This window comes from Entelurus aequoreus, linkage group LG03, assembly GCF_033978785.1.
Source record: "Entelurus aequoreus isolate RoL-2023_Sb linkage group LG03, RoL_Eaeq_v1.1, whole genome shotgun sequence".
Lineage (NCBI taxonomy): Eukaryota > Metazoa > Chordata > Actinopteri > Syngnathiformes > Syngnathidae > Entelurus > Entelurus aequoreus.
Window position 1 is genome coordinate 93,404,101 of NC_084733.1, and position 13,680 is coordinate 93,417,780.

The window sequence follows — 13,680 nt, forward strand, 5'->3', positions numbered from 1 at the left end:
AGTATGTCGCTGAAGTTCCTTATTATTGCATTTTTTTTTAATGAGGCAGCACTGATGTTATTTACAGCTGTTACAACAAGCCCTTATGACTAAAACGCCATTAATGTCAGAAAGTGCAAAAGTCCAGCATATGTTTATGCTTCCCCCTACTGGTGTTTATAGTTGGTACCTTCCTCCGAGACTCCCAGCAACCTTGCAGGCCAGCAGCTGCACACATGAGGTCAGCTCTCTTGCTGGTGTTGTGGAGCAGGCATTCCTCCAACTGATAAAACAAAGGCGAGGCTTCACCACACGTATTAATAATTGTTTATTGATAAAAAAAAAGATCATGCCGTGTACTAGGGTTGTACGGTACTCGTATAGTATCGCAGTACTAATGAATCAAAAACAGTACTATGCTGTTTGAAAAGTACCAGGTTTTTTTTTTTACAGGGCATGACGGCACGTGGTGACATTGCTGGTTTTAGGAGCAGAGGAGCATGTTGGGCAGCGCACACACACAGAGTACTTACAAGCAGACACAGTGTGTAGGCAGAAAAGGGAGAATGGATGCTTTTTGGTGTAAAAAGTAAAGATAAAGGTTAAATTTATAACACTGAAACACCCTCATGAAAAGGTGCTTCAAGACATGGCTAGCTAGCTACCGGCTAACGTCCATCCGCAGTGTTTTAGCTACTTCTAAATCACTAATCCTGGTCTCCATGGCGACAAATAAAGTGAGTTTCTTAGCTAAACATGCTTCACTACACATTGAGGAGGATACAATAGCTCACCGGCGTCACAATGTAAACAAATGCCATGGGTGGATCTACACCTGACATCCACTGTAATGATACCAAGTACAGGAGCGTATCTAGTCAATACTACTATGATCATCAATATTTTTTATCGTCACAAAATCATTTTTTGTTTTTTTAATTCATATTATGTTTATAAAGTCAGTAAATATGTCCCTGGACACATGAGGACTTTGAATATGACCAATGTATGATCCTGTAACTACTTGGTATCGGATCCATACCTAAATGTGTGGTATCATCCAAAACTAATGTCAAGTATCAAACAAGAGAAGAATAAGTGATTATTACATTTTATAGAACATGTTAAAACAGAAAATAAGCAGATATTAACAGTAAATGAACAAGTGGATTAATAATCCATTTTTTACAGTTTGTCCCTCATAATGTGTACAAAATAATAGGTGTATAAATGACACAATATGTTACTGCATACGTCAGCAGACTAATTAGGAGTCTTTGTTTGTTTACTTACTACTAAAAGACAAGTTGTCTATTTTATTTAAGGTCTAAATGACAATAATAAACATATGTTTCATGTACACTAACATTTTTTGTTAAAAAAAAGACAATAATGACATTTTTTGTGGTCCCCTTTATTTAGAAAAGTATTAAAATACATTTTGGTACCGGTACCAAAATATTGGTATTGGGACAACCATAGAATGTTGCAATTAATTTTTTAATCCCCTTCTGTGTAGTTAAAAAAAACAAAACTGACTTTTGTTGATGAAGTAAAGACAAACGGTGCACAAAAAGATGACCATGATTACAACAAAGTTGCCACATTAAAATGCACGTGTGGGAATATCATTAAAAAAAATAAAGCAAAAGGTTTACAGTTAAATATTGAAAGTGCACAGAATGTCAGCAGACCTAAACATCCTTCATGTGGGACACTATTGATCACAAATGATGAAATGCAGTCGGTTTTTCAGCGTTATTTGCTCCAAAAGATGCGACCAAAACCAAATCGTAAATTCAATTAATCGGTTTCAGACACCTAAAAATATGAAAAACATTTTTTTATAAGTAGTAACACATTCACACACGCTTTTCTACACCTAAATTCACCTATTTATTCTTCTTCCTCTTCTCCAGATTTTGGCACGCTCTACCTTCCACAACTTCAATCTGTTCAGCCTATTCGGGAATCGCGGGCTTTCCCTTGAAAAATTCCCAGAATTCCAGGTTTTTTCAGGGACATTTTTCCCATTCAAAATGAATTGGCCATTTTTCAAACTTTCACCATATCCACATTTTTCAACCTATTCAAACCATTCCACCTTCAACATGTTCCATTCATCCTGGACATTCAAACTATCATATTTCCAAGTTAAAAATAATTCCAGGAATTGCCAGAATTCCAAACCCTGTTTTCACCCTTTTGTGTGGCGACTACTCCTTCCACAGTTTTCAACCCTCTTTAACCATTCCATTGTCAAAACATTCCTCTTAATCAGGACAAAAAAAAAGTTTTAACTGGCAAAAATTCCCGGTTTTCCCAAAATTCCAGGAATTCCGTAATACCATGTCTCAATTAAAAATGTTACGACTTCAACATTTCTCGACCGTTTTGAAAAATTCCTACTCCAACACAACATTCAAGTTTTTTACCATTTTCAAAAAAATTCCCTCTTTTCCCTTAATTCCCACATTTTTATGAAATTCCCATTGAAATGAATGGGACATTTTACAAAATTTCACAAGTCCCACATTTGTGATCTAATTTAAATCGTTCCAACTTCAAAATATTCAGCCTGTTCAGGAATTGTGTGCTCTACTTCAATAAAAAAAATTTAAAAATTCCCAGATTTCGTAGAATTTCCAGTTTTTAGGGACATTTCTCCCATTCAAAATGAATTGGCCATTTTTTAAACTTCCACCATTTCCACATTTTTCAAACCATTCCACCTTCAACATAATCCATCTTCCCGGAAATTCAAACTTTCATTTTTCAAAGTTAAAAAAATTCCAGGAATTCCCAAATTTCCAAACCCTATTTTCACCCTTTTTTCTGTGGAATACTCCTCCCACATTTTTCAACCCACTTCAACCGTTCCACCGTCAAAACATTCCTCTTAATCAGGACAAAAAAAAAAGATTTAACTGGCAAAAATTCCCGGTTTTCTCAAAATTCCAGGAATTCCGTAATACCATTTCTCAATTAAAAATGTTACGACTTCAACATTTCTCGACCGTTTTGAAAAATTCCTACTCCAACACAACATTCAAGTTTTTTACCATTTTCAAAAAAATTCCCTCTTTTCCCTTAATTCCTACATTTTTATGAAATTCCCATTGAAATGAATGGGACATTTTACAAAATTTCACAAGTCCCACATTTGTGATCTAATTTAAATCGTTCCAACTTCAAAATATTCAGCCTGTTCAGGAATTGTGTGCTCTACTTCAATAAAAAAAAATTTAAATTCCCAGATTTTGTAGAATTTCCAATTTTTAGGGACATTTTTCCCATTCAAAATGAATTGGCCATTTTTTAAACTTCCACCATTTCCACATTTTTCAAACCATTCCACCTTCATTCAACATAATCCATCGTCCCGGAAATTCAAACTTTCATTTTTCAAAGTTAAAAAAATTCCAGGAATTCCCAAATTTCCAAACCCTATTTTCACCCTTTTTTCTGTGGAATACTCCTCCCACATTTTTCAACCCACTTCAATCGTTCCACCGTCGAAACATTCCTCTTAATCAGGACAAAAAACAAAGTTGTTTTTTTAACTGGAAAAATTCCCAGGTCTTACCGAAATTCCAGGAATTCTGTAATACCATTTCTCAATTAAAAATGTTACTACTTCAACATTTCTCGGCCGTTTTGAAAAATCCCAATACCCACTTGTTCAGAACATTCAAGTTTTTTTTTACCATTTTCAAAAAAATTCTTAATTTCCCGGAATTCCCAAATTTTTATGAAATTCCCATTGAAATGAATGAGACATTTTTCAAAATTCCACAACTCCTTAATTTTTCATCTAATTTAAACCTTTTCAACTTCAAAATATTCAGCCTGTTCAGGAATTGCGTGCTCTCCAACAATTCTAAAAAAAATATCCCGGATTTCCTATAATTCCCAGTTTTTAGGGACATTTTCCCCTTTCAAAATGAATTGTCCATTTTTCAAACTTCCACCATCGTCAAAACATTCCTCTTAATCAGGACAAACAACGAAGCTGTTTTTTGAACTGGAAAAATTCCCGGTTATACCGAAATTCCAGGAATTCCGCAATAACATTTCTCAATACAAAATGTTACTACTTCAACATTTCTCGAACGACTTGATAAATTCCAACACCAACCATTTCAACTCATTCAAGTTTGTTTATTTTTTATACCATTTTCAAAAAAAATTCCGCTTTTCCCGACATTCCCAAATTTGGGGGAAATTCCCATTAAAATGAATGGGACATTCTTATAAGTTCCACAATTCCCACATTTTTCATCCGATTCAAACCATTTTACCTTCAACACATTCAACTCACCCTGGACATTCAAACTACCATTTTTCCACGTTCAGAAAATTTCCAGGAATTCCTGTTTTTTTTGTAACCTATTTTCACCCTTCTTAAGTTCGACTACTCCTTTTTTATATTTTTCAACCCATTTCAACTGTTCCACCGTCAAAACACTCCTCATATTCAGGACAAAAACCAAGTATTTGTGGGGCGGTATAGCTCGGTTGGTAGAGCGGCCGTACCAGCAACTTGAGGGTTGCAGGTTCGATCCCCGCTTCCGCCATCCTAGTCACTGTCGTTGTGTCCTTGGGCAAGACCCTTTACCCACATGCTCCCAGTGCCACCCACACTGGTTTAAATGTAACTTAGATATTGGGTTTCACAATGTAAAGCGCTTTGAGTCACTTGAGAAAAAGCGCTATATAAATGTAATTCACTTCACTTCACTTCACAAGTTGGTTAAGGAACTAGAAAAATTCCCAGTTTTCCCGGAATTCCCACATTTTTATGAACTTCCCATTGAAATGAATGGGACATTTTTCAAAATTCCACAACTTCCATATTTGTGATCTAATTTAAATCGTTACAACTTCTAAATATTCAGCCTGTTCAGGAATTGTGTGCTCTCCTTCAACAATTCTAAAAAAAAATTCCAGGATTTTGTAGAATTTACAGTTTTTAGGGACATTTTCCCTATTAAAAATGAATTGGCCATTTTTCAAACTTCCACCATTTCCAAATTTTTCAACCAATTCAAACCATTCCATCTTCAACATATTCCACCATCCTGGAAATTCAAAATACCATCTTTCTACGTTCAACAAATTTCCAGGAATTTCCGTTTTTTTTGGTAACCTATTTTCACCCTTCTTAAGTTCGACTACTCCTTTTTTACATTTTTCAACCTATTTCAACTGTTCCACTGTCAAAACACTCCTCATATTCAGGACAAAAACCAAGTTGGTTAAGGAACCTGAAAAATTCCTGTTTTTTCCGAAATTCCAGGAATTTCTCAATTAAAAAACTGTTACTAATTCAACATTTCTTGACCGATTCAAACAATTCCAACACCAATCAATTCAGCTCATTCAGGACATTCATGCTCCTAATCATTTAAAAAAAAAAAATCCCGCTTCCCCAAGTTCCAAACCAAAATTCCGGTTTTCCTAGAAATTTAAACTCTTCAACATTCAAACTATTCCTATATTCATACTACATTCTGTCAGCATTTCAGTTCAACGTCAGCATTGGAGCATTCACACCTCATCTAGTTATAGTTTGACATGCAGAAACCAATGTGAAATACGTGTAAATGATGAATGACATTGATAAATTAACATCACTTTGACCTTATTGAAGACTTATTGAAGGTGCGTGAAGAGTCTCGCCGACTCCACCTTTTGTACGAGTGCTGACACTCACAACTTTCTTTGGCCCAAAGGTGGATTATTTTGCAATCGTACTCAACAACAAAAAAGAAAGAACTCTAAGACTGAGTCACCATAGTGTTAGAGTCTTTGTTAGGAACTCGATTTTACCTTGAACAGGACTAACTTGTTATGTACTCCTGTATGATAAATGAGTATGTACGAAAAGGGGCAACATTTAAACAATATGAAGAGTACAAAGACCGAAGAGAGACACACACACACACACACACACAAGTGATTTTGTTGTATCAGCTGTAAAGGACTTCAAACTTCCTCACAGGACATTTTCATAAATGCATCTTTAGACCGAGTGTTTTTTATCTTAAACAACTGACACGGCCTTCATAGATAATACTGACTTTAATATTACACAACTTCATCTGAGGACTCACTTGTTTGACAAACGTGTGACACATTCACACAAATGCGTGCATAGTTTGTAAACAAAGGTTGGACTTGGGTTTGGTTTTTCATTGAGAAGTTTGACATTTTAAAGAATTTAATCCATGTAATACTTTAAAAAAGTAAATGGATGGCACAAAAAGCTAAAAGGCTTGTTTCCATTGTGGTCCGTTAAATATTCATCACATTTGATACATTCAATAATAAAATATACATAACCTGTAACATGTATATAAAAAAATTACGTAAAAAAATTGATAAATGATGGTATCCATCTTGTACAAAGTATATTTAAGGCCAACATTTCCAATACAGATTACTTTTTTCTTCACATTTTCACACGGGAGGATCGGTCCCTAAGTGTGCACATGGGAGGATCGGTCCCTAAGTGTGCACATGGGAGGATCGGTCCCTAAGTGTGCACACGGGAGGATCGGTCCCTAAGTGTGCACACGGGAGGATCGGTCCCTAAGTGTGCACACGGGAGGATCGGTCCCTAAGTGTGCACACGGGAGGATCGGTCCCTAAGTGTGCACACGGGAGGATCGGTCCCTAAGTGTGCACACGGGAGGATCGGTCCCTAAGTGTGCACACGGGAGGATCGGTCCCTAAGTGTGCACACGGGAGTATCGGTCCCTAAGTGTGCACACGGGAGTATCGGTCCCTAAGTGTGCACACGGGAGGATCGGTCCCTAAGTGTGCACACGGGAGGATCGGTCCCTAAGTGTGCACACGGGAGGATCGATCCCTAAGTGTGCACACGGGAGGATCGATCCCTAAGTGTGCACACGGGAGGATCGGTCCCTAAGTGTGCACACGGGAGGATCGATCCCTAAGTGTGCACACGGGAGGATCGGTCCCTAAGTGTGCACACGGGAGGATCGGTCCCTAAGTGTGCACACGGGAGGATCGGTCCCTAAGTGTGCACACGGGAGGATCGGTCCCTAAGTGTGCACACGGGAGGATCGATCCCTAAGTGTGCACACGGGAGGGTCGGTGCCTAAGTGTGCACACGGGAGGATCGGTCCCTAAGTGTGCACACGGGAGGATCGGTGCCTAAGTGTGCACACGGGAGGATCGGTGCCTAAGTGTACACACGGGAGGATCGGTGCCTAAGTGTGCACACGGGAGGATCGGTGCCTAAGTGTGCACACGGGAGGATCGGTCCCTAAGTGTGCACACGGGAGGATCGGTCCCTAAGTGTGCACACGGGAGGATCGGTGCCTAAGTGTGCACACGGGAGGATCGGTCCCTAAGTGTGCACACGGGAGGATCGGTGCCTAAGTGTGCACACGGGAGTGTCGGTCCCTAAGTGTGCACACGGGAGTATCGGTCCCTAAGTGTGCACACGGGAGTATCGGTCCCTAAGTGTGCACACGGTAGGATCGGTCCCTAAGTGTGCACACGGGAGGATCGGTGCCTAAGTGTGCACACGGGAGGATCGGTGCCTAAGTGTACACACGGGAGGATCGGTCCCTAAGTGTACACACGGGAGGATCGGTCCCTAAGTGTGCACAGGGGAGGATCGGTCCCTAAGTGTGCACACGGGAGGATCGGTGCCTAAGTGTACACACGGGAGGATCGGTGCCTAAGTGTACACACGGGAGGATCGGTGCCTAAGTGTACACACGGGAGGATCGGTCCTTAAGTGTGCACACGGGAGGATCGGTCCCTAAGTGTGCACACGGGAGGATCGGTCCCTAAGTGTGCACACGAGAGGATCGGTCCCTAAGTGTGCACACGGGAGGATCGGTGCCTAAGTGTGCACACGGGAGGATCGGTGCCTAAGTGTGCACACGGGAGGATCGGTCCCTAAGTGTGCACACGGGAGGATCGGTCCCTAAGTGTGCACACGGGAGGATCGGTCCCTAAGTGTGCACACGGGAGGATCGGTGCCTAAGTGTGCACACGGGAGGACGGGGCCCTAAGTGTGCACACGGGAAGACGGGGCCCTAAGTGTGCACACGGGAAGACGGGGCCCTAAGTGTGCACACGGGAGGACGGGTCCCTAAGTGTGCACACGGGAGGACGGGGCCCTAAGTGTGCACACGGGAGGACGGGGCCCTAAGTGTGCACTTGGGAGGACGGGGCCCTAAGTGTGCACATGTTGACAGTGTTGTGTGTCCCAAATCGATTGGTAGGAGTCATCTAATTTTGAGTACTTGTTTCCTTTCTCTACAGTAAACTTATATTTAAGTACTTTGTTTTAATTTGACAATTACTTTTTTCTTCTAACACATTCAAAATCTTTATTTTTGATTGAAGTGATCTAAATGTTTATCCACATTGTCAATATCAATAAATAAAGGTTGATTTCCTGTACTGAATGACCAACATTCTGGACTATAAGCCGCACCCACTCAATTTTAGAAGTAAAAAATATATTTTCCACATTTAAGCCACAGATATTTACAGGTATGTTATGAAATGAGATATTTACATAAAGTAAATGTTTATTCCTTAATTGTGTCTGAACAGTGGCAGTAAAACGACAAATTGTAAACACTTTGAGTCTGAAAAGTTTTTTAAAGTGGTTCATTTTAGTACATTTAACATTTTTTTGCTTTATCCATTCCGTAATTTAGCCGTTAGCGATGAAAAATCCACAGATTAGCCGCACCTGAGTATAAGCCGCAGAGTACAAAGCTTGGGGAAAAAAAGTGGCGGCTTATAGTCCGGAAAATAGGGTATATATTTTTACATAACAAAGTTGAACATGTATTGCATGATGATGACAAATAAAATACAATCAGTTATTTCACGACGACGTCTTATTTGGACCAAAGTGACGCATTTGAAACAACCTTTGGTGTTTCTAAAAAAGACTAAACTGTAACAGAGCAGTTCTCCTACAACAACAGTAATTATTACACTTAAGAACATCACATTAAAGGAAACCAGTGGGAAATTTAGCATCATGACGGTTTTACCAGCAAAGGAGCATGTTGGGCAGCGCACACACACAGAGTACTTACAAGCAGACACAGTGTGTAGGCAGAAAAGGGAGAATGGACGCATTTTGGTGTAAAAAGTAAAGATGAAGGTGAAGTTATAACACTGAAACACCATCCGGCAGTGTTTTAGCTACTGCTAAATCACTAATCCTGGTCTCCATGGCGACGAATAAAGTACGTTTCTTACACGTATCATTATCACTGGAGGATGAGGAATAGCTAAACATGCTTCACTACACACCGTAGGAGGATACAATAGCTCACCGGCGTCACAATGTAAACAAATGCCATGTGTGGATCTACACCTGACATCCACTGTAATGATACCAAGTACAATAGAGTATATATTCGATACTAATATGATTACATCAATATTTTTATCTCATGTGTGACTGCCATCATATTGCAGTCTACACGTATCTCTTATGTGTGACTGCCATCATATTGCAGTCTACACGTATCTCTTATGTGTGACTGCCATCATATTGCAGTCTACACGTATCTCTTATGTGTGACTGCCATCATATTGCAGTCTACACGTATCTCTTATGTGTGACTGCCAATCATATTGCAGTCTACACGTATCTCTTATGTGTGACTGCCATCCTATTGCAGTCTACACGTATCTCTTATGTGTGACTGCCATCATATTGCAGTCTACACGTATCTCTTATGTGTGACTGCCATCATATTGCAGTCTACACGTATCTCTTATGTGTGACTGCCATCATATTGCAGTCTACACGTATCTCTTATGTGTGACTGCCATCATATTGCAGTCTACACGTATCTCTTATGTGTGACTGCCATCATATTGCAGTCTACACGTATCTCTTATGTGTGACTGCCATCCTATTGCAGTCTACACGTATCTCTTATGTGTGACTGCCATCATATTGCGGTCTACACGTATCTCTTATGTGTGACTGCCATCATATTGCAGTCTACACGTATCTCTTATGTGTGACTGCCATCATATTGCGGTCTACACGTATCTCTTATGCGTGACTGCCATCATATTGCGGTCTACATGTATCTCTTATGTGTGACTGCCATCATATTGCAGTCTACACGTATCTCTTATGTGTGACTGCCATCATATTGCAGTCTACATGTATCTCTTATGTGTGACTGCCATCATATTGCAGTCTACACATATCTCTTATGTGTGACTGCCATCATATTGCAGTCTACACGTATCTCTTATGTGTGACTGCCAATCATATTGCAGTCTACACGTATCTCTTATGTGTGACTGCCATCATATTGCAGTCTACACGTATCTCTTATGCCTGACTGCCATCATATTGCAGTCTACATGTATCTCTTATGTGTGACTGCCATCATATTGCAGTCTACACATATCTCTTATGTGTGACTGCCATCATATTGCAGTCTACACGTATCTCTTATGTGTGACTGCCAATCATATTGCAGTCTACACGTATCTCTTATGTGTGACTGCCATCCTATTGCAGTCTACACGTATCTCTTATGTGTGACTGCCATCATATTGCAGTCTACACGTATCTCTTATGTGTGACTGCCATCATATTACAGTCACACTTATTACACCATGTACCAAATAAAATAGCTTCGAGGTCGGTAAGCACAACCAAAATTAATTTGTACATTAGGCGCACTGTCGATTATTGAGGGAGAAAAAAGGATTTCAAGTGCGCCTTATAGTCTGGTAACTATGGTAACTGATGGACCAATGGGTGACGTTGGTCAAGTACTTCCTGTGTTGTCAATGAATGTCTTCATGAGGGATCACAAAATGAATTAGTAGTACTTAGTAGTTCCTAAATAGCGCGGAACACTCTTTGGACTATCGATGTCGCTCTGCCCCTGACCCTCCAACTCCGCCCGAGTCCAGCTGTTACGTCAGCCTTCCAGTTTCCCAAGCCCCCCGGAATGCCCTGACTCGGGACCCCCGTCTAGTCCTGCACTCCCCCTGCTCTTCTTGGCAGCCAAAGACCCAGGGGAGGATCAGGACAAGCGGACAGCCCAGATAAGTACCACATGAAGGTTCCCACATTACCTCACTCCAAGACGTGGCTGCCTGCAGACCTTCCAGGTTCTGGTTCTGGTGGAGGGTCCCCACAGAGACCCGCGTGGACGACTTCATTGGGGGAAGATGCACTCGGCGGCGGCATTTTGAACGTCCCGCAAGAGTCCGGCCTCGTCGGCGTTGACAAAAAGTGAGGTGAGGACGGGTCCGTATCTTCTCTCCTCTGACCACACATGGCAGGAAGTCATCTGGAGAGCATCACGGCGGTCGCCGCCAGCCACCAGCCGGCGGAGCCTCCCATCCAGAGACCCCCAGCAAGCGGCGGTCCTCGGTGCCCGCACAGACGCAGGCAGAGTGTTCGCGCCAGTCGGGATTGGGTGAGTTCATTTCTTCATCTTTAATTGTCCTCAATATTCCACACCAACACCTTTTATTCATAGCAGAGAACATGATCAACCATCATATGTCTACAAACTAAATATATTCATGTTTTTATGAGCTATCAAATATGCACCAGAAGAATAATATATTCAAGGTAAACATTTTGATATTTTTTCATTTTCAAAACCAATCCAATAGTTATTGGAACCCTTATATATATATATATATATATATATATATATATATATATATATATATATATATATATATATATATGTATATATATATGTATATATATATATATGTATATATATATGTATATATATATATATGTATATATGTATATATATATATATATATATATATATACATATATATATATGTATATATATATATGTATATATATATATATGTATATATATATATGTATATGTATATATATATGTATATGTATATATATATATGTATATATATATATATGTATATATATATATGTATATGTATATATATATGTATATGTATATATATATATATATGTATATATATATGTATATATATATATGTATATGTATATATATATATGTATATATATATATATGTATATATATATATATGTATATGTATATATATATATATATATATATATATATATATATATATATACATATGTACAGTATATGTAAAATCTGTAGATTTCACAATAAAAAACTGTTTATTTATTGTAAAATTAACAGTGTTTTTTTCTACAACACATTACTACGGCAAATGGAAAAACAGTACTACGGGAAAAAACTGGCGGCTTAGTTGCCAGACTTTTACTGTAAAATGTATGCTACTTTTTTACAAACTATTACTGTGAATGGAAAAACAGTACTACTGTTTTTTTTTATTCTGGCAACTGAGCTGCCAGTTTCTTATCGTACTGCTTTTCCAGTAATCACTCTTTAAAAAAATTAAAAAATAAAAAAAAATTAAAAAAAGGTTAATTTTTGTGTAAAAACAATTGGCAGCTTAATGGACAGAATTTTACTGTAAAAAAAACCCAGCAGTTCTTTTTTCTATTGACATGAATATGCTGTAAAAACTGCAGTAAATTTGGTCAAAAGATCTATTGTCATTTTTACAGTGTACAATTTGATGGATCATTTGCTTTGAAATCATAAGTCAAACACATATTTAAGTATTTATTTTTGACAAAAAACTGTTATCCAAACCCCCAAAAGCCAGTGAAGTTGTCACGTTGTGTAAATGGTCAATAAAAAGAGAATACAACAAATCCTTTTCAACTTATATTCAATTGAATAGACTGCAAAGACAAGATATTTCATGTTTACACTTTTTGCAAATAATCATGAATTTAGAATGTAATGGCAGCAACACATTGCAAAAAAGGCATTTTTTTTTACCAGTGTGTTACATGGCCTTTCCTTTTAACAACACTCAGTAAAGGTTTGGGAAGTGAGGAGACACATTTTTGAAGTGGAATTCTTTCCCATTCTTGCTTGATGTACAGCTTAAGTTGTTCAACAGTCTCCCTTCTCAGATTTTAGCCTCAATGTCTGGACTACAGGCAGGCCAGTCTAGTACCCGCACTCTTTTACTATGACTGTTGTAACACCTGGCTTGGCATTGTCTTGCTGAAATAAGCAGGGGCGTCAATGATAACAACATATGTTGCTCCAAAAGCTGTATGTACCTTTCAGCATTAATGGTGCCTTCACAGATGTGTAAGTTACCCATGTCTCGACCACTAATACACCCCCATACCATCACACATGCTGCCTTTTACACTTTCACCCTAGAACATGTCCGGATGGTTCTTTTCCTCTTTGGTCCGGAGGACACCACGGGCCGTACTTATCAAGCTTCTTAGAGTGCCATTTTACACTTAAGTCCTGAGAATTTGCGAAATTTAGTCCTACTCTCAAACTTAAGAATAAAAGCTTTTTATCGACGTTCTTAAGTCTAAGAATCACTCCTACTCTCCACGATATTTAAGAGACCTTCAGAGGTGTCTTAAGTGGTTAGGAGTTGCCAGCAGGGGATGGCACTGAGGCGAGAGAGATGTGCGCGAACGTTCAGAGAATGGAACAATGTTTTAGTTTTTTTTTTATGACAAGCAGCTGATCAAACGGTATCATTTAGACAGAGCGGATATTATTTTTGTCACAGATTTAATACTTTTCGATTCCTTGTTGATTTCTGCATGTGTCTGCAGTGGGCTAG

At 39.0% G+C, this 13,680-nt stretch overlaps 1 protein-coding gene across 2 annotated transcripts in view; it reads left to right on the forward strand.

Annotated features, from left to right (window-relative positions):
* Positions 1-10,569: 10,569 nt before the first annotated feature.
* LOC133645885 (transcription factor 23-like) overlaps positions 10,570-13,680 on the forward strand; it is a 7,934-nt gene continuing 4,823 nt past the window's right edge. The window contains exon 1 of one of the 2 annotated variants that reach the window (XM_062040811.1): positions 10,570-11,450. In XM_062040811.1, the coding sequence (XP_061896795.1) occupies positions 11,307-11,450 (144 nt within the window). In that variant the 5' untranslated portion in view covers positions 10,570-11,306. The remainder of the gene's footprint in view (positions 11,451-13,680) is intronic. The other variant, XM_062040812.1, reaches the window with a different exon arrangement.